Source organism: Miniopterus natalensis, chromosome 18, assembly GCF_054644295.1.
Source record: "Miniopterus natalensis isolate mMinNat1 chromosome 18, mMinNat1.hap1, whole genome shotgun sequence".
Classification (NCBI taxonomy): Eukaryota; Metazoa; Chordata; class Mammalia; order Chiroptera; family Miniopteridae; genus Miniopterus; species Miniopterus natalensis.
The window spans coordinates 5,740,844-5,763,089 of NC_142098.1; the positions used below are offsets into that span (position 1 = coordinate 5,740,844).

Below are 22,246 nucleotides of genomic sequence, written 5' to 3' on the forward strand. Positions count from 1 at the left end.
TGAACCCCATCTCTTCTTGCCCCAGAATCTTTCCAACAAAGGCAGTTTTAGCAGCTCTGGCTCCTGCCAAGTGTGAGAGACACTGGGCTGGTCTTCCCTTCCATTTGCATAAATCTCAAGCATCTTGACCCCCTCTATACGAAGAGCTAGTCCCAGCAACGCCATAGCACCCCACTTTGGAAAGCGCTGAACCTACCCACTGACCCCCTCCTTCCTGGAAGACTTTCTTCACTGGGTTTTGGGGGATCCTGCCCTCTCCTGAGTTTCTTCCTACCCCCTGACCACCCAGCTGTCTCCTCAATCTGTCATCCCTGCCTTCAATGCTGATCCTCCCTGGAGGAGACCCAAACTCCTTTGTCCTGTCTGGGCACGCTCGCTCGGGGGTGCATCCGTCCAGCTCTGAGCACCAACTGCACCCTTGTGACACTCCGATACATCCTCAGTCCCATCCTCCCCCAGATCACAGGGCTATCCTCTGGGTGCCCACTCAACGTCTAAGAGGCACCTCAAACTCACGGCTGAAGCCTAACTCTTGAGCCTCACCACCACCAGCCGCACTGGACAGGCCCCTCCTGGGACCCCCATCACACAAAGGGCACCTCCAGCTACCCAGCTGCTTGGGGCCATCTGTTTCCTCTCCTTTTCTCAGTCCCAACACCCAATCTAGAGAACAATTCTGTTGGACCTACCTCCAAAAGAAATTCTTGATCGGACCTCTCCTCCTGACCTTGCCCCCAGCTAGATCAGAACTGGCTCATCTCCTGGCCTTGGCCCCAGCCGGCATCATCTCTCCTCTGGATGAGCGCATGGGTCAGCTTCGCTCTTGCCCACACTCAGCTAAAGGGGTCCCTCTCCTCCCCCAGTCTCTTAGCTTCCCTTCGATTCAGGATCAAACCCAGGGTGCCCACTATGACTCGAGGCCCCACGAGAGCTCCTGCCACCTCCCTCCCTCTCTCCCTCACCACCTGCCCTCTGCCCTGGGTCAATGTACTCCAGCCACACAGACATCCTTTCTTCTGTCCCTCAGTAACAATGCTCACCCCCTGCACGGCTCACTCCCCCTCTGCCCCCTTGGCACAGATCTGAGAGGGGCAGAAACCTCACTGACCACCCAACCAGATGGCCCTCTCCTCCCACTACCCCAGCACTCTCTAACTAGCCACCCTGCTGGTCATGTCCCAGTGGAAACATTCAGGTATTTATTCGCTGACTCTGTCATCTCCCCTACTAGACTTTGTTGGCCCCATTCACCACCAAGAATGGTGCCCGCACTTAGTAAATGCTCAATAATATTTGTGACTGACAGAAGGAAGCCTGTCAGGAACTCGCCAGTGGGGACTCAGGCTCACAGTCGTCACTGGCCATCAGGGAGAAGTCCTGCAATGCCAGCACTGAGGTCCATCCAGCAGCAACAGAGGAGGTGGTTAGACCTTCAGTAGAACTTCCTGGTGATGTACATTCTGAGAAACTGTCCACCACTGAATATAGCATAGCCTCGGGAGAGAAAAGGTTCGTAGTGGCCGGGGAGATGGAGCCGATGAACAATTAAGGAAAGGCGACAAGCCACCATGTGGCCCTTCACAGACTTCCTACCCCCAGGCCAGGATGGGAGCTCAGAGAAAGAGAAGGCCCCCAAGACATGGCTGCAAAGGCCTCACAGAGGGCAGGCGTGGGGCTGGGCTTGAAGCACAAGCAGCTCTGGATAGGTGAACGGTGGAGGAGAGGGTATTCCAGGAGGGGGCACCGCCCGGGCAAAGGCCTGGGGACACAGGGGAGACTCCTGTAAGAGACCATTTCTGGGATTTGTGAGTCCCCAGCCCAGTCTAACTCTCGAACCAAAATGCTCCGGTGAGGCCCTCCCGGGGACTACCCTACCTCACACACCATGACCTCCTAAGGCTACTGGTGGTCCTTGAATCAGGTCAGCTGCAGAACTGGGGCCTAGAGCGTGGGGCTCCTGACTCACAGTCCAGTGCTCCTGCGGTTCAACAGGCCCTGAGCTCTCCCTTTGTCTGCCTTCCAGCTATCAGCCCAGACCTTGACCTGAGCCCCAGAGGCCACGTGCTGCAGGAATTCGGTCAAGGGCCCTGCCCCCAGCAGCAGGAGGTCAAAGCACCCAGGCCCAGCCTTCCCCACACCCAGGGATGGAGGGGTGCTGGCAGCTGAGGAGCCAGGGGACCAGGCAGCTAGGGGAACAGGCTGGTCACTGTCCCTAATACCAGACAAGTTCCTTGTAGGGAAACTCTGCCACGACCCTAAGCAGGTATCTTCCAGCCAGTAGGACCCCAGGAAGTGGGCTGGGGATGGTGCCAAGGGGAAGACCAAGGATAACACCTACAATAGGGAAAATTTAACACCCACCACGCTCCACGCCTGCACACTGGTCCATGCTCCACCCTTCACAATCTTGTGGTCCCTTCCCAAACCTGTGGATTAGACACAGGTCCATCCCTGGTGCCCTGAGGGGTGCGGGGGATGCCAGGTTCTGAAATCAGCCTGTGGGCGAAATGTCACCTGCCCTGAGACACAGCTGCCATGACTGGGACACACACACACTGTAAGGGGCTTGGCTCCTATGTCAACTGTGAGGGATAAAGACACATATCTTAAAACCCAGAGTCACTGCCCCATGAGGGGCCACAGAGGCTACCACCCAAGGGAGCAGACTGTCACCTGCATCTTGGCTCACTCAGGAGGCCCCACTGACTGCAACAACCTCCTTAAACTGTTCTTGGCCTCTTTGAGGGCAAGTGTGCATCTAACCTGGGGGCAGTTAAATGAGCTGGTGATGACCTGAACTGTGCACAGACCACACACAGTCAGCAAGGTAGGGGTGCCATGCGGCTTGGCCACACACCTGCTGTGCCACATCGGGCAAGACCCCTAGGCTCTCTGAGGCTTGATTTCTGCACATGGGAAGCAGGAGCGATGGTAATCCCTATGGTCAGAGTGCTGCTTCGAGGAGTCAACGAGACAAAGCCTTTGGAAATGCCTGCTTGAGGGCGGCCAGGGGGCAGAGTGACAGAGAGGGGCAAGTTTGAATCCTAACCAGCCACTTACCAACCAGCTGACCCTGATCCCTGCGGGAGCATGCTGCAAACGCATCCAGACTCAAGGCCAGAGCGGCAGCGCAAGGGCAGTCAGCTCCCAGAGCCATCCACAGTGTGGAGTGGTGGCCCCGCCTAGGCACTGGCCTTCCCTAAGGGGTGGGTCCTAGGCAGCCTGGCCCCAGGCCCCTGGGGGTCCCGAGCTCTGTGGCTTTTCAGGAGTCAGGGGCTCTGGCTGGGATCCCAGGCTGGCCGCCTCTCTTTTCTTTGTCTCTCCACATTTGGGGAAGGCATTTCCTCCTGCCCGGGCCTGCGGGTCAGGTTTCCACCCAGATGGAAAGTCCCACCCAGAGGCCCCCAAAGGAGAGCTCACCATGGAAACTCCACAGGGCGCCCGCCAGACACAGGGGCAAGTGGCCACTGGCAGGCCTTCCGGGGGCCAGGCCCACAGTCTTGCCAACTGGGAGGGGGGACAGGAGAGGAAGGGCTCGGGCACAGGACAATGTTCACACATGCACTCAGGGCAAAGAGAGGTAAGTGTGTTGGGGGGATGCATTTAGGCATGTATGAGTCTACAGAACGATCCCAAATTAGAAGCCCCTGCCCTAAGTCTTCTCAACCTTTCTGAGCCTCAGTTTCCCTGACTTTGCCCCTCCTAGAGGCTGGATTGCACTCAGAAAAATGTGTAAATGCAATAATCCTGTAAACAGTTAAGGGGGGGCACTCCTGAATGACAGCCGTCAGTCCCAACCACCCAAGCAGCCAGATTACAGTCTAAGCAGAGAAGGGACACAATGGGCGAGGTGTCTCCGAGCTGCTGAGCTCAAAACATAAGGATATAAACGGCTTCCCAAACTGTGTTCCCAGACTCCACAAGTTGTAGACAGGTGGTCCTCAAAAAAAGGGGTACTTTCTGAGGTCTAAAACATTTGAAGAGCCTCCCCTAGACTCACGGTGACTCTGGGGTCCTGCATGAAAGCAAAGCATTTGACTGTGTTCCACCAGGCACCGAGCAAGGCTGCCCGAGCTGCTGGCCCGGATGCAGCCAGTGGAGCGGCCACGTAGCTGCCCCCTCCTCCAGGCCACACTGCATGTCACTCATGGCTGTGGTGTGCATTGAGGCTGGAGCACATGTCCAGGATTGACTTAAGAAAGCTGTTTCTGTGCCGTGTGCCAAACTGTTACTGAGGCACTGCCTGTTGTCTGTTCAATGATTAATGAGGACACACACAGTGCATTTAGTGCCAGGACCAACGTCCATCTGTCCCAAGCACTTTAATCAGGCAGAGGTCCTCCATCCTATTTCTCTTTTCACCTAGGTGGCCTGGAAGCTCCCCTGCATAATGACCCTTACCTTAGGCTTCTGACATAATTAGTTATTTCATCAATTATTTTAGCTGCCCAGTGACACATGGGCCACCTCCTGTCTCATTAATAATCACCAGAGCTGACATTTATTGAGTGTTTGTTGTGTGCCAGGCACCGTGCTGTACACGTGGCATCTATGCTCTCACTTATCCTTAGAACAGTGTCGCCAGGTAGGGCTTCAGTAGCCCACTCTACAGATCAGGAAGCTGAGTCCTGGGAAGGTAAGTCCATCAAGTCCAACCTCCCAGCTAATAAGCTAATGGAGTGGCCATGTATTCACTGCTCAGTCTCCTCACTTTGGATGTGAGACCTGGAGGGCAGGACCCCATTGTGTCCTTGAGGTCTCGTATGGCACAAACAGACACCTGATAATTAGGTGATAAAGGAAGTGGAGTGAATCCAGGACTAAAACAAAGGTCTTTCTACTTCAAAATTCATGTTTTAACTCCTGTCCTTTTAGTCTTTAAAGCTTGGTAACCCTAACCCTAACCCTAACCCTAACCTTAAGCTTAAAAGTAACCCTAAGACTAGATCCAAGCTTATTTCTAGCACAATCCCAGATGAATTAATTAATAACCAATACACTGTTCCCTGCTCGGCCTCATGTTCAGTTGTGTGGGTCCAGCACTCTGGCCACAAAGGCTCGAGTGGCAGAAACAGGGCCCCCAGCGCAGATGGTGAGAGCATGTGGGGTCTGCAGGAGGCAGAGGTCACGGGGACAGGGTCAGGTTTCCCCTCCTGGAAGGCCGGGCAGACCGGGCCGGCCGGGAGCGGAGCACGCAGTGCGGGCCTGGCAGGCCGGCCGGCCCAGAGCAGCCCCCGGCCCCTGCGCGCCAGCCCGGCGGCGGGGGGATGCCGCCTGCTTCCTGCCCTTCGAGGCCGGCCAGGAGCCCCGCAGCCAGCACAGGAAATAGCAGGGCCCCAGAGGCCGCCCGGGCAGGCCCTGCTCGGAGGCCGCCCAGGGAGGGAAGGAGGCCATTGTCGGCCTTTGTTTCAGTTTCCCCAGCATCGCTCAGGCTCCGAGAGGCCCCTGGGAGCTAACAAAGCTTCCCCCAACCACAGCTGTCCAGCCTCCCCCAGCCGGCACCGGGGACAGGCCCACCAGGCCCGTGGCTCTTAAAGGGGCAGGTGCAGGCTGGAAATGAAGTCATGTCCACGCTGGGGGTGGGGCGCCTCTGGGCCGGAGCTGGCCAGGCGGCAAAGGGACAGATGGGCGCTGGGGTCTACACCTCACCCGGTCAGCCCAGCGCTGGGTCCGACAGCAGGGCAATCTTTGGATGGAAAGAATGCCTAAGGCCCTGAGGGCTCAACAAAGAAAACGGAGCAAGGAGAGAAGCTAGCATCTCGGACAGCCGCCTGAGGGGAGCACTGTCCTCCTCCTGGAAGGCAGACATCCCAGAAGCAGGTCTTTTCTGCTCATTTGTGAGCCTAAGCATGTAGAGGGCATGGGGGGGTGCATGTCCCTGCATGTGCACATGTGTGTAAGTGTGTGCATGGGTGCACTGTGTATGTGTGGGCACACGTGAGCACAGTCACCCAGTCCTCCTCGGTATCCGCAGGCGACTGGTTGCAGGGCCTGCGGATGCTCAAGCCTGGTAGAAGGTGGCGTGGCCTCTGCATAGAACCTGTTTGCACAGAGGCTACAGCAGGCTGTGCTACACATCACTTCATTCTCATGGACTTGGCGTAGTGTGTGGTACGTGCCAAAATCAAGTTTGCTTTCTGGAACTTTCTGGGATTTTATTTTCCTGAATATTTTCTATCTGCAGTTGGTGTGAAACCCACAGATAAAGGGGCAACTGTATATCATGTGTATGTGCATCTGTACGCACACTGTGTCTGCATATGTGCTGCATATTTGTACACATGTGTGAGGTGTAAGGAAATATACACTCTGTATGTGTGCACTGAGTGTGTGTGGTGTGGGGAGTAAGTATATGTGTGTATGTGAGTGTGTGTGTGTGTGCCCTGATGTAAGTGTGTGTACATGCATATTGCATGTATGGGTGTGTAGATGTGTAACCGTGCATATGAATGCGTGTGTACATGTGTTCATGTTTGTGAGCAAGTATATGTGTGTGCTGTGTGTGCACATGCATGCACACACAATGACTCATCAGTGTATAAGTCTCTGTTAAGAGCTTGTGCCCATCACCATTCATTCCCACACTGACCCAGGTGACCACTCACAAATGGTGTGTCACTATAACAACCCGGTTGGGGCTCTCAGCACATCCTCCTGTATGCCTTTCCACAAGGACCCATGACATCTTCACAGAGGCCCAGTCACGGTAACTTCCTACACTCAGACAAAACCAACCCAGGTTCAAACCCCGGCTCTGGCCCGCTGTGAAATTCTGGCTGTGACTCAGAGTGGTCAAGCTCCGACCACTCTGGGTGAAACTGCTTGTCTATGAGATGGGACAGTGCTTCCTCCCACCTGTGAGTCAGGAGGGTTAAGCGAGATAAAGCATGTCAGGTGCACAACCCCACCCCGCACCAGTGAATGCTCACTAGATGGTTATTATTTTTTATTGTTATTGCAGTTGCTTATAATAATAGCTAGTTGCTGAGCATACAACAGTGAGCAAAACAGGCACTGCCCCTGCCTCCAAAAGCTTGCAGGGTTCGCAAAGCATTTAGCCCTCAGAAGCAGAATAGCATAAGCAAAATTGTAGCCCATTTCCTGGATTCAGTATCAGTGTGATATGCGACCTATTACCCAGCATGGTCGGCAGCATCAGTTAAAGCAATCGGCCACGCCAAAGAAAAAGAGTGATCAGTGTGGGCAAATGAATGGCATCAGTTAGCCAGGTTCGGTCTAATGCACGAGTGTGTGTACGTGCATGCACACAGTCACACCTGCCTTACGCTCAAGGATTTTAAGAGAATGTCAGCTGAGATGACAACAGCCTAACAGCCTCCAGCAGGACACTGGCTGCCACAGCACTGTCCATGCCCAACCCAGGAGCTGGGCCCTGCAGAGTGCCTGCCCAGGAAGCCAGGACCAGCCAGGCCACATGATAGGACCGACCTTGGCCATTTCCTCCTGGGCACTGACCCATGGCTGCACAGTCTGTGTGTCAAGCCCTGCCCAGGGAAGGAGCCTGATCCTATGACAGCCTCAGGGCCTTTACCTTTCAGAGTAGACCTATCCACCAACCCCCCACCAACCCCAACCCAGCCTTTTCCACTTGGGAAATGAGCCGCACCCCACCAAACAGGGTCAACACAAGTGAGGATGGTCCACTGAGGACTCAGTGCCACCCCAACCCTGCAACTGGATGAAGACAAGAGCACCCTGCCCACTGTGGCGATGGCCTAGAGACTGCCAGTCAAGACAGTGGGAGATGGGAGGAGGAAAGGAGGGGCCTGTCTGACGCTTCTCTGTGCCCTCACAGATCCTGGCTCAGAGCCAAGCTCTAAGCTTCCCTCGATGCCTTATCAATATTAAAAAATAAAAATGCAGAGCACCAGGTGCCACCCTAGAAGCCTAAGGCTAACCCATACGGATTCCCTCCTATAATCGTCATAATGGCCCCAGGAAGCAGGGTGATCATCCCTAGCTCAGACATGGAAGCACAGAGAGGTTAAGTAACCTACACAAAGTCACACAGCTAGTAAGTATCTCAACCTCAAAACTAATTCTTACTCTTAACAAAGTGAACAAAGATCTGGCCCTGAATTGCCAAAGGCAAACAGACAAAGAGGCAGAGGTGAAGTTCTCCATCCTGGCAAACATGTGCGAGGTACCTGTCAGTTACCAAACCAAGGCTGAGCTCTGGAAGCACAGAAAATCAGACATGGTCACTGCCTAAAGGAAGAAGAAGAGCAGCAAGGGACCCGGGGCATACTGAAGGAACCTCATAACCAAGCAGAGGGCAGTGAGGACCAGGAAGACACATGTCAATAACTGTGACATGGACTATCATGGTACACTTCCTGGAGGAGGTGTCATTTGGTCTGAGCTTCTAAGGATGAGCTCCATAGGCAGAGGGGCCAGACAAATGAAGGCCAAAGGGAGCAGGCAAGAGGGCTTAACTCACCCAACCTTTTCAGTCCTTGCCGCTCAGGGCTCAGTGTGACCAGCAGAAGCAGCACCACTCAGGAAGTGGTTAGAAATGCAGAATCTCAGGCCCAACCCAGACCCATAAAGTCAGAAGTCTCTCTTTAACAAGATCACCAGAGTTGACCGTCTAACTTTGAACAGATCTTGTGTAAACCACACCTGGGCAACACGAGCAGACCTCCCAAAAGTCACAGGGAACAATGTCACATCACACCCACCCCCACATGCACACCTGATTGCGGCCCCGGTGGACAGCCTGGTTTCACTCACCAAAGACCTGCTGATCTCACCACCCCTGGTGGGGTCCTCAGGCCTCAGGGAGGGACCAACACCAGGAGACTCTGTCCTGTTCTTGGGGAGCTCCCAAGTTTGGAGAAAGTAGGACTAGCCTACCTTATTTTTAAAAAAATGTGTTTTAGAGAGAGGAAGGGGATGAGTGAGAGAGAGAAACATTAATGTAAGAAAGAAGCATCGATCGGTTGCCTCCCATATGCCCCTGGACTCAGGATCTAACCCGCAACCTGGGTATGTGCCCTGACCAGGAATCGAACTGCACCCTGTTGGTGTAGGGACGATGCCCCAACCAACGGAGCCACACCGGCCAGGGCCGGCCCTTCCCCCTTTACTGACACCCCTGGAACCAACCACACCAAGAGAGAAGGAGAACTGGGGGGCACCGGGCTTGCTGGGGTGAACAGCCACAAGTCAGCAGGGCTGGAACAGGTAACTGCCACGCACAGAGCAAGGGTACGATGGCAGAGCAGTGGCTAGGCACCAGGCTGCGGGCACAAGAGTCCCTGCCTCTGAGGAAGCCCCAGGTCCACTTAGAGAGGTGGAAATCAGCAAGCCAGCCCCACTCCACAGCCATGGAACCAGCAGGCAGGCCAGAGAGGGGAAAGGAGTCAGAAGAAAGACACCGCCCATGCTGCCTCACGCACGCCCTGGGCACAGGCACACATGTGCATTCGACAGACATGGCACAGGAAGTGACATGGGTGCAGCCTGGCAGGGGCCCCGGCTGGTCCAGAGCCAGAGGAAAGGGTGGGCAGGAAATGCCACATCCCTCTCGGAAAACTGGTCCCAGTCAGCCCCAGGGGCCCAAGATGCGGCGCAGCGGGGAGCAGAAGCCCAGGGCCCCAGGGGAACAAGTCTGGGCTGCGGCACTTGGGCACGCGGCACACACACACACGCACACAAGTGCATACCCCCATGTGCACAGGGCACAGATGCCCTACCTCGTGGACTGCTCACCATGGTAACAGAGTGGCCCCCTCTGAGCTCCAGTCACCACCTGAAGGTTTCTGAGGCCTCCTGTGCCGGGGAAGCAGCTCTAACAAAGGCGCAGCCCTGGCCGGCCTGGCCGGGGGTCCGCCGTGCAGACCAGCCGGCGCATGCCTGCCACGCTCCCCCGGTGAGCTCGGGGCCACCGCGTCTTCCTACCCAGCCTGCCTGGCTCCACTTAGCTCAATTCCCCACAGATGCCCCAGCAGAGCTAATGAGAAACTCCCCAGCTGGCCCCATATAAAAACGCATTTCATAAGTCTTTAAAATGCTGGGAAATTCTACATCTATTTAGGACTTTTCTGCTCCTTTAAAATGTCCCCTGGTCCTCGTCGAGAAAAATGGGTTGGGGGTTCAAGCACGAGAGGTGGACAGAGCAGCCCAGCCAGCCGGAGCCAAGGGGTGTCTGGGCAGCCTCTGGCTTTGGCCACGGGATCGATCGTGGGAACAGGGGCTGGGTCGTCCTCATTGATGAGCCAGGGAGGCGATCATCCGGGAAGAAACTGAAGTGAGGGGACCTAGGAGGGCCGGTGGGCAAAAAGGGGACAGAGACAGTCTCCCCAGCCTTGATTTCAGGACTGAAAGGAAAAATGAATAGGTATCGGGAGCCCCTATGAAAAACTCCAGGGGAGAAAAGGCGGCGCACACCAGGCGTCGGTCAAGCATTATTCACAAGAGCCCACTAACGTGGCCCACGGCCGAGTGTCCAACGGGGAGGGCGGGTTAGGAGACAAACGCCCGCCCACCCAGTGGCAGGGGCAGCTACCAAGACAGCCAGATCGGTGGGTGCAGGGGTCACATGAAGGTCAGGCCTAATGGGGCTCCACGGAACCCACCAGCCACTCCCCCGGACTTCACTGAGGTAGAAGGTTCACACACACACAGAGCTGGAGAAAGGGCCAAGAAAAAGGTGAAGGGCGGGCGTGCAGAACAAGGTTACGGTGCAGTTTCTGGGAGGTGGCTGAAATAACAAGCACATGTTCTGAGAAAGCAAGTGGGTGGGGAGGCAGCTCCGAGAGGTTGACAAGTGGAGGCTGGACTGCTCGGAGGGGCCCAGGCTGCGACCATTTCGGTCTGCTGCACTCCCCAAACCTAGAGGCTGCAGGGGTGAGGGGGCTGCCCCTTTGTAGGAGCGGGACACGAACCACACTTCCTACCCCACTCCTTACCCAGAACTAGGGAACAGGGACCTGAAAGGATCCCAGCACCTGCCCCAAGGTCCCCAGGACACCTGACACCAGATGCCACTCAAACCTCCCACCTGAGCAGGTGGGTCCAGAGCCTCCTGCAGTCCTGACGCCAGCCTCCCTCTGCAAACTGCACCCACGCCCAACTCCCAGCAACAGCCACAGCAGGGCGTAAGGGGAGGTGGCTGGGCTCGGACAGGAGTCCCTGCAGAGGGCCTAGCCCACAGCGTTCTCCAGGCCAGGCTTTTGAAGATGGTAATTGTCTACAAGGCCTTCAAAACATGTACCCTTCCTCCTTCCAGGATGCAAACCAGGCCGCCTGGCCTAGCTATATTCTTCTACCTGACCCAGGAGGGACATGGGCACAGAGCCGACCCCTCACCCAACCTCTGGGTCTCCTCAAAAATTAAGAGCCTGGGCCAACATCCTCACAGGCAGGTCTGTCATTCACAGTTTAGGTGCTACATTCACCCATGAGCTGCCTGGGTTCACGTCCCGGCTCTGCCATTTCCTGGCTGTATGACCTTGAAGCAAGTCATAAGCACCTCTGTGCCTCAGTGTCTGTATGTGAACAGCACGGAGAAGGAGGCCAGGCTCCAAGAAGCAGCTCATAAATGAGAGTAATAGTTTCATTAACCAGGACAACAAGACCTGTCACATAGCAGAAAGGCCTGACACGCTGATCACACCAAGAAGGTCTCGGGCTGCTAGGCCACTGCAAACAACTGATTAGATCAGGTGTTCCTCTCCAACCACAAGTGTGTCTGTCACCATGCCAGAACTAAACTTGGCTAACCTGCCCAGGCATTGACAATGAGCATTTGTTAACAAAGTAACTGTTCTGCATCTCCAGACCCTCTTCCCGCTGCATCCCAGGCTTGGTGCAAAGCAGCCATGTTGGAAGGAAGCCCAATCTGTCCCAAAACTCCACCTGGAGAGGTGGGACTCCAGTAAGACTGTGATTAGACAGCTCCCAGCTCAAACTTAGTGTGGCTGGGCTGGTTCCCTAAAATCCCAGGTTACAGGGCTCTCGATCATCCTGGTGCCGGCCACTGAGCAACCTCATTCCAAAGGTTTTAAGGGAAGAGAGAGGACGCACTGAAGGGAAGACAGGACTCCTCGATGGGCTGAGGGGCCAGATTGGGGGGACACAAGGGCCTGGAATGTCAGGCTTAGGCAGTGGCCCCTTGGTAAAACCATACTTAGCAACCTCTTAATTAGTGGCCAGGCCAACACCAGCTGACAGAAGAGCTTTCTCTGGCCTGAACAGCATTTTTCAAAATGAGTAGTCCAATATGACATATCACTTCACATAGGAAGTCTAGAATAAAAAATTGTTAAAGGAAAATGAGCAGTGTTGGTGATGACACGGAGAAGTGGGCACATTTAGACTTGCTGGTGGGGATGTGAAATGGTGTACCCACTGTGGAAAATAGTCTGGCAGGTCATCAAAAAGTTAAACACAGAATTACCATATGACTCAGAAATTCCACTCCTAGGTATGTGCCCCTCAAAACTGTAAAAAAGTGTTTCAAACAAAAACTGGTACACAAAAGGTCAAAGTTCATAGCAGCACTGCTCACAATAGCCAAAATGAGGAAACAACCCAAATCTCCATCAACAGATGAATGGATAAACAATGTGTGTCCTATCCAAACAGCGGAATACTATTCAGCCATAAAAAGGAATGAAGGACTGATACAAACTACAGCATAGATACACCTGAAAAATATTAGGTTAAATGAAAGAAGCTAGGCAATAAAGACTTTCTGTTCTATGATTCCATTTATAAGAAATGTCCAGAATAAGCAAATCTATAAAGACAAAAAACAGATTAATGATACCTTAGGGCTGGGGATGATGGAAGGACAGGGAATGGTACAGGATTTATTTTGGAGGTCATGAAAACGTCCTAAGCTGACTAGGGTGATGGTAGCACATATCTCTGAATATGCTAAAGTCCAATGAATTGTACATCTTAAATGGAGGAATTGTATGATATATACATTACATCTCAATGAAGCTGTTTTTGTATGAGAATCCAGCTTCCTGGATTCTCTTTTAAAAACTCAGAAGATGTGGCAATTCTGGGCCCAGGTACCCTGGCAAAGTCAGCTGGTGCTGAGGGACACGTGTCCCTGTGACAGCTCATCCTGGCCTACACACTCACTTGTGCCCTTGGCCCATCTTGGGTAGGCTTTGACATTGGGACCCCTGTGAGATCTTCACAAACAACTCTCATAATTGTCTCATTATAAGGTTTTGTCCCTCATTCCCCATTTTATGGATAAGAAACATCAGAGTCCACGGGGCAGCGTTTCAAACCCCGCACCTACTAGGCACCCCCATACCTGGTCTCTGAATGCAGTGCTCCCTCCCAGGCTCTGCTGCCAGCCACCCTGGACTGGTCAGCTGGGAGGCAAGAGTAGGCTGGACTCCCTCCTTCCTCGACCCCCTGGCCAGGCCTGAGACAGATCCTACAAGCTGATCATTCTGCCAGGCCAGCAGGCCAGGCTCTCCATCACTGTCAAGGCCTCGGCCCGAGGGCACAGACAGAAGAGGCCAGGTTGTTCCTGCAGGCAGTGGTCACAGAATCCACAAGTGCTGGGGTGGCCAGGGGTGAGCACAGAGCATACCACGCATTCGCTTCTTTATTGGGGTTCTCCATCACGCTCCCAGAGCCAGGGTGAAGCGGGCAGAGGGAGGGCTCAGTGGAAAGCCTCCATTTGGGCTGGCTGGGCCCCACAGAGTTGCTGCCCATGCCTACAGCTCTGCACTCTGCCTGCTAAAATGCTCTCAGTCCACACTGCTCAACTCACCTCTGTATTCCTTTGATCTGATGAGCCAAAGACCCTCCATGGCCACCTTGGGTCCTGTACCACCAGGGAACTTCCTAAAGCCCCCAGGATGCCACTGCTTCAGGTTTCTGCACTGCTGTCCACTTCCCAGTGCCTGGTGCTGCAGAGGTTAAACCCCAGGCTCTGGCTGCAGGAGGACTTGGGTTCAAGTCTCTGCCCCACAGCTCGCTGGCTAGGACCATAGGTCTGCTACTATATCGCTCCAAGCCCCTTCCCTCTCCCGCCAAATGGGGCTGGCAATTCCCAGCAGCAGTGCCAAGGGTGGCCCGGGGAGGCTTTGCTCCCCCATAATCTTCCTTGGCACCTGCCCCCATTCTCTGATGCAGCCAAGTGACATTTTCTCAGCTTAATGAAAAGCGTTACACTAAAGCAGCTTCAGCCAGGCCTTTGGCCCTGTCCTCCACCAGATGGCTGCCCCAGAACCAGCCCAGGGAGAAATGCTGGAGGTGTTGGTCGAAGAACACCCACCTCATGGGGTTGTCGTGCTGGCCCAGTGAAAGGCCGTTGTTGAGCATTTGCTCCATGCCTGGTGAGTACCAAGAAAGTGCTCAATGAATGTGACATATGACATCCCCCATGTCCAGGGTTGCCTCCCAAACTGACTGTGCCTGCCACCCAGGATTCGAGCCATCTCACAAGCTCCATGCTCAGGGAAGACAGTCGACTTTACCAGCCCAAGCTCAACAGAACTGGGAAGGACCATTTATCACACGCAAGCACTATGAAACTCATCAGAATGGGCCAAAGGAAACAGCAATCCACTGCCTGGCTATAGATGATCCAATGCCCGAGGCCTGCCCTCCCTTTCCCGTCTCCCAGCAGAAAACCCTAAGCTGATTGGCACCACATGCAGGGCATGCTCAGATCCTGGCTGGAAATGGCCAAGCCCCACGAGCTCTGCCACTCTGAGCACCCCAGAGAGGCCCAAAGGCTGCCGTTCCATTAGGGAATCAGGGCCCCCACAGCTCCCCGACATCACTCCTGCTGTCTGCAGGCCAGAGACACTTCACTGCCTTAGGGATGCAGCCCGGCATCTGACACACCCTGCACAGGGCTCTCCATCACCCACAACCCCCGTCAATGCCCTCCTCCACCTACTGCTGTCCCCACCAGTCCTCACCACCTCTAGCACCATGGGAAAGCAGCTAGGAGGGAGGGCCTTGTATGGACACCAGCAGGCTGGGTGCTTTCCTGGTTTGGGGGTTGGGAATACAGTGGGGCTCCTCTTCAGAGCTGACGGGGCAAGAACCTCACATCAGTCAGGATGCCCGAATGACACATGGAGCCTGGCAATCTCATTCCAACCATGGGGAGTGCATCTCTCCACACAGGAGACAGAACAGGGGCTACACAGCCCCTTCCACTACCCTTCCCAGGGCAGACCCCAAGGAGTGTCCTAACACCGTACTCTCCTCCCAAGAATTTAAGCACCCTCCGTTCTGGCTTCAAACAAGACCCCTTCCATGAAGGGATCCCATCACCAAGGGCAAAGCACCTGTAGACACAACAGTACCCAAGCCTGGGTCAGTCAGGACCCAACCAGGACCCTCAGGTTCTCCCAGCAGCATCTAGATCCTGTGGGAAAGAGCACTGGACTGGGAGTCCAGGGACCTGGGTTCAAATGCTTCTCTCCACTACCCTTCTATTCAATGCATCCAAGTGTTTCCCAAATTTCAGTCATCTGTGAGCCACCCTCATGACTTCCTCCGAGTCCAAGCATTATGTGCTATTACTTAAAACTTTGTCAACTCAATTTTCTCACTGAAATGACTTTAGCATCATCTTAAGTCTGAAGTGACCATAAAACCATAAATACAATGTGTATTTAAACATCCATACACTTGATGCGAACTCTCTCCCTGCCTCAGTCTCCACATCTGAAAGGAGAAGCTTGGACTAAATGACTCCTCAGGTCCAAGATTCCACAAGAGGAACTGGTCCCAGCTCTTGGGGCCAGAGCCAGCTGCTCAGGATCCTGGGGCAGGGGAGAGGCAGGTGAGCGTGGCACCTATCAGACAGTGAGCCAGGGCCCCATTCCCAGGAGAACTGCTGGCTGAATGCTGAGCAAACAGAAGAGCCGCCAACTTGGAAACTTCCGAGGATCCCAAGCCAGTTCCAAATTACAGAGCTTCCCAGTTCGAAAAACCTCCTTCATTCACCTCTTTTCATAGCTGGGGAAACTGAGGCGGAGAGGAGCTTAGGCAAGGGCAGAACTGAGCTGAAAACTTAAGTGGCCTGACTGCCAAGTCGCCCCATCACCCAGCAATGGTCGCCCCCCAGCAGTCTGAGCTCCCCCCCTTTCCCTCTGGAGGCGTGGGCTCGGGTCTGAGGGCCTGCGAGCACAAAGCAGCCCTCCCGGGACGGGGAACACAGGGACTCTGATTTCACTGGTGCTCAAGCATCCTATTAGAGTGGCTTTTATGCACTTAGACTGGAATGAGCATGCAGCGGCGCCCAGGGCAGCAGCTTCAAAGTCTGTGCAGAGGGGGTTCCGCGGCCCATCTGAACGTGCCCACGAGAAGAAAACGTGGCCCCCAGAGAATGAGAGCATATTAGTCTTCGTGTGTAATAGATTTTATTGACCATATGGAACTGATAGAAAAATCGTGTTGTACAGGGTAGTCTGGACCAGAGACAGGAATACGACAAGAAGAATACAATTTCCATAGCCAGCTGGGTGGCTTTTCCATTCCTGGGCCAGTGCCCCAGGTTCCCAGCAACCAAGCCCCCAGTCCCAGGGCACTTACCTGAGGCTGTCACGGAGGAATCCCAGGCCAGTGAGAAGTCCGAGGCCTCCCCCTCTTCAACTGAAAGAGAGAAAAGAGATGGGCCTGTGAGTTCTGAAGCGGCACAAACAGGTCATCGGTGTGGGGCACAGACAAGAAGAAAAATTGTTTGAGGGTCCCTATAACACCCATGATCGGGGGGAAGGGGCAAAGCCTACGAAAAAGTTTGTATTGGTTTCCAGATTTAAATAACCAGGATACAACATGCACAGCGATAAGGGCTGTAAACACCTGCTTTCCCGATCCCTGTGCCCCGGCAGACATCACGAATCAATCCCAGCACTGTCTTGAGCCAGATGCGGCAGCAGGATCTTTCCCCATAATCTACAGTCAGAGCTTCCACGTGGGATGAAGCCCTCTGCCACCGGCACGAACAGGGCGAAGGTTCACGTCTCCCTGGCCCCGCGGACACCTTCCTCCTCAGACCACCGCTCAGATGTGACGGCTTTCTCAATTTTTCCAAGAAACAAACAAGGACACGCTCACAGGTTAGCGAAGTGTGAGGTGCTAGTCTCCACACTGACACCGGACCCCCAGACAGACCCCAGGACAGGCTGAGGTCAACTCTCCCGAGGTCAGCAGTCATGAGCCGGTGACATTAGAAAGCAACTCAGCTCCCCACTCCACCCCAGAGCCCAGAGTCCACAGGCTGGACAAGGATAGGGTGTCCCCACCACCTCTCACCCTAGCATGGGAGGTCAGGCAGGTTGGGGTGGAGGCCACACACCGGGAGAACACCGGGGAAACTCTATACAGCATAAGGCGGCTCTTGTCCTGAATTAATCCCAGTTGGGGCAGAAATAATATGAAAGCTGCTTGTGGACTTTGTAAAATGGAACTCTGTTTAAGCCAAAACTGCACACACGGTGTTTTCCAGACTTGAAGGCCTGCTACGAAGCTGTAAACGTGAGCAGGCTGGGGCTACCACGTGCCAGCCGGTGCCACAGGCCAGGTGGGCACAACTGTGAGCCAGGTGCTGCGCTGAGGGCTCTGCAGGCCCAGCTGCATTTACTCCCCACCACCAGGCTCTGGGGAGGTGAGGGACCTGCCTGAGGTCTAACGGCCAGAAAGTCCACGCGGCCTGTGGGCTGAACCCCAGCATCGTCTGACTCGAAGCCTGCTCCTGAAACCACTGTACAGGCCCCTGAGTGACGTCATTTCACTCAATGTCATTCTGTTATAGTGTTGATAAGATGCCTCGCTCTTGCCCCTCTTGTTAATTAGCTTAAGGTAAAGCTGGTTTCATTATACGTTGACTCACTTAAAACGAAGCACAGAGGATGCTGTCCTGAATCCCAGCAACTCGGGACGAAAGCAGCTGCCCCAACCGGCCCCACAGAAGGCAGCTGGGCAGCGTGCCGGGAGCTGAGCCAGAAGGAGCAGGCCACTGGTTGTGGCAGATACCGGGTTCAAATCCCAATTCTGCCTCTAACTAGCTGCATGAACTTGACCTAATCATTTAACCTCTAGGCTTCAGTTTTCCCATCTCAAAAATGGAGATAATGGTACCTGTGCCATAGAATTGTTGGGAGGATTCAATGGGATGATGGCTGTCACCTGCAGGAGCAGTGGCCCAACCTCTCCGGGGGGGGGGGCGGGGGCAGTGCCAGAGCTGGAACAGCTCCGGGAATTAACCAGTCCTGCTCTGCCTGGCGCCCACTGCCCCTTTATCATCCCCGCCAGAGCCTCGCAGGACGTGCTCTCTGAACCCTCAGAAGCACTAGAGGGCCATCCACGGCAATGAGCAACAGGACAAGAAGTGCTTGGGAAGGTTTCTCTCTGTCCAAGTTTGCATCCTGAGAGCAAAAACTCGTAATCAGGACAATGAAACGCAGAGAGATGATCTGGGCTGGGAGCGAAGCTGCTGTTTAACTTAGCTGATTACAGCCACGGTAGGGGTCAAGCGTGAAGCTCTGTAAACAGAGTAAGACCTCGCATCGGACAAAACTGATGTGACCCTCTAGGCCGATTCCAACCAGGCAGCCTCTGAAACAGAGTAGATGTGCTTACAGCAATCGGAAGCGAGCCCTGCCTGAGGAGCAGCTCTAACAGCCCTCACGGCCACGCCAATCAGTTTCCTTCACACGTCACCTTCACTTACAGATACACATATTCGCTCCTATTGAGAGGTGGCTGACAGTTTGTAAGGTCGCCCCTCTGCGTTTTGTTGGACGCCTTCAACAAGGTCTGTGTGGGTCTCTGCACTTCAGCAACCATGGTCATTAATGCATGACCCTAGATCTCCCTGTGTCCTTAGTGTCCCCCAGGTATCAGGACAAATAGTCCCCACACTTGGGCCCACTCATTGCTCTTTGCTTGTGAAGTGTGACCTCCCACCCATCACTGAACTGGAGGACATCACAAGACGCCAAGTCCTTCCCTCCCTGAGATCTGGCTTCGGTCATCGGGGAAAGATGTGAGAACATCAGCCATTTGGTAGCTCTCAGGAGGACTCAAGTCTGTCCCCAGGTATGACAGGCCTGCAGAGGTGGGAAGATGAAGAGAGTCACCTGACGCCGGCTGGCTGGGGAAGTTCAAAGTGGCAGACATCACTAGGGGCGAGCGGCCGCACCTCACACCAGCAACCGCGTCCCTCACGGCCAGGGCCCCGGGGAGCTGACTCGCCTAGGGACTTGGGCATGACTGCATTTGCCACACCCGCTGGCATTCACCCCTGGCCCACAGTTTGTCTTTTGAAGGTATAAACACACCACTCTTTATGCACGCTCGATCAGAAAAAGTTACACCCAACCCCACCACCACCATCCCCAGGCCCGGTGCTACCCGACGCTGCGACGGTGGAGAGGGATTCCCTCCCCTCCCGGTGGGCTCTTCTGCCCACAGGAGCGGTGTGGACTCCAGTCCAGGGGCTCACAAGGCCAGCGCCGGAGCTTCAAACTCCAGCTTTCACTCAAGGCTGCAAGCACCCGGCTACTCATCCCCACTCCAGCCCAGCCACGGGCAGGAAAAGAGCAGGAAACTGAGTATCTCAAGCCACCCAAATGTCCATTTTAGTGGAAAACAGAATCAGGACTTGAGAAGCAGCAGCAGCGCAAAGGCCAGGCACCCAGGAGAATTAAAACGGCTTTCTTTTGTTGAAAGAGTTCCTCGCAGCTCTGTCGGAAGAGGAGCCAAGCACGGGTAAGCCGGTGGTCCCCAGGGACTGGTGCAGCGCCACAGCCTGACCCTCTGTGCCTGTCCCAAGATGTCAGCGTGGCCCAGGGTGCCTCACATCCGTCCCCACCACCCTCACCACAATCGCCCAGCATCAGAGGACTCTTACAGATGTTTCCTCAGCAGCTGCCTGAAAGTCAATCCTTTACTGACCCATTTCATAGAAGGGGAAATAAAGTCCCAGAGAAGAGAAATGGCTCACCTGAGGCCCAGAGGAAGTAACAAAAGCAGGCCAAGAACCCAAGAACCCTAGCTGTCAGGCCCTAAGTCCTTACAGACTATGCTCCCCACCTACGGTGCCTCTCTGACCAAGCAGCTGGCGCTGCTGAGCCCTCACTCGACACAGGCTCTGTGATGAGCTCTTCATACGCCTTGAGCCGCTGCAGCAGCACCTGGCAGCCTGCAGGAAATGCGGAATCTCAGATGCCATCCCAGACATATAGAAACCGCATCTCTGTAGGTGGGCCCAGCAATCTGTATTTTTACAAGCCTCCCAGGTGGTTCTGCTGCATGCTTGAGTCTGAGAACACCAGCCTACACAACCCTATGAGATAAGTACATTTCTTAACCCCATTTTACAGATGAGAAAACTAAGACTAAGTGATTGTTCATCCAAGGGTCATGGAGCTAGGAGGGGGTGGAGTCAGGACTGGGAGGCCTAACCCTTTGCTTTGCTTCTGCTTCCCTGTGGCGTGGGGCCAGCCAACATGAGTACAGGCTCTGATTCCCTCTCTGACCACCCCCCTACTCCCGGTCCCAAGCCCCCATGATTTGAATTTATAAAAGATTTCTTCATTCCTTGCCTGTACCAGCTCAGGGGAGCCTAAGAAGAGAATTCATCCTCTGGAGGCTCCCTGGGGCCACCAGGGAATCCATGGAGACGGTGGTGTGCTGGTCAATGTTTAACAGGTGGCTCTCAGGGAGACAGGGCTCTGGTTTGCAGTGTTTGCTGCTTTCTGTAGTGTAAATACTCCCACCACAGCCCATTGCAAGCTACCACACAGGACACTGCTGATCCTGGAGCTGGGGAGACGTGCACAGTCAGCATGCCACTGGATAAAGGAACAGCCTGGAGGGGTTGGGGAAGGGGCACCCGGTAGGGGCATGTGGGGGCTGAAGCCAGCCCTGGAAGCCACGGGGAGCCCATGTCTCACTGCCCCTTCCCGCCCCTCCTTCCCAGCCCACTGGCCCTGCACAGGTTCTGCCCCCAGCCCCACATTCCCTCACAGTTTCCCTTTCTTCTTGCTGCCTAGATTCAGCATCTTTTCCTTTTTATACATTTTTGACATAAATAACCCATGTACAATAGAAAACTAGGAAACACATGAGTTCAAATGAAGACACTAAAAGCACAACTTTTTCTGTACACAAATGCATTGTTAACAGCTTTCCAGGCCATTGTAACGATACATCTAACTGAACAACGCCAACTGTTCTGGAACTGGTTTCTAACTGAGCAAAACAGAGTGGACGTCTTTGCACATCACAAACGTGGACGGACACGTCAGCACTAACAGTGGCCTCGGTCCAGTCCCAGGAGGCACCAGGACTAATTAGCCAATGCCCAGTTGCTGGACACCTAGGCTACTTCCACCCAGGTAACACTCCACACACACCCAATGTGGCCATAGCCTAGCCAGGGATTTTTCTTAGAATAAGTTCCCAAAAGCTGGATTGCTAGACAAAGAGTGTCCCCGTTTTTAGGCTTTGGAGACAAACTGCCAACGTGCATTTGTCCATCTGCACCTCTGATAAGCATTGTGCATCTGTCTCCAGGTGACCTAGAGCGCTGAGCTAGGAACTAAGAGAGAGATGAGAAGAGGGACTCTGACTCTGACCGTCAGTTATTAGACTGTGAGCACCATGGTGAGGGGCACAAGCATTACCAGCATTGTGCCCCTCAAGGGCGGGCACATTACAGGAACTCAGTGAATGAATGACGGAAAGGATGGGTGGATGGATGGATGGATGGATGGATGGATGGATGGATGGATGGATGGATGGACGGACGAGCAAACATACTACTACGGCAATGTTGGAGGGTGCAAAATTAATTCAAATCTCAGAGCGAGACAGAAACAAGTGGAAACAGTAAGAACCCAGCGTAGCTGCAAAGGAGTGGATGGGAGCCAAGGTGAAAGTCAAGGTCCTGGACAGCAGGGACCACTTGCTACCCACAGCCCAGAGCTCAGAGGTGGGGCCTTTCTGTCCTCAGTCCAGGCTCCAGAGAAGGCTCAGGGGGAGGGGACCAGCACAGAGCTAGGATGAGTTTCTACTTCAACCACAGGTAAAATTCTGATATCCTTTTACACTAACATGCAAATCCCACTTCAGAAAGAATGATAATCGTGTATACAAATCTTAAAAGTCTGTAGGTCTCTTTTCTAATGTAAATAAAAATTTTCCTGCTCTGAGATGAAGTTCAGGAAAATCAAATCAAATTGCATTTGCCTCAGCGAGGAAATTTAAGGTAGGG

The 22,246-nt window shown here is 54.2% G+C and overlaps 1 protein-coding gene across 1 annotated transcript in view; it reads right to left on the reverse strand.

The window, feature by feature from the left end:
* The window catches only part of ZNF423 (zinc finger protein 423), a 273,782-nt gene that overhangs the window by 206,506 nt on the left and 45,030 nt on the right, over window positions 1-22,246 (reverse strand). The window contains exon 2 of the mRNA XM_087827176.1: window positions 16,558-16,617. Within this exon, the coding sequence (XP_087683302.1) occupies window positions 16,558-16,617 (60 nt within the window). The remainder of the gene's footprint in view (window positions 1-16,557; window positions 16,618-22,246) is intronic.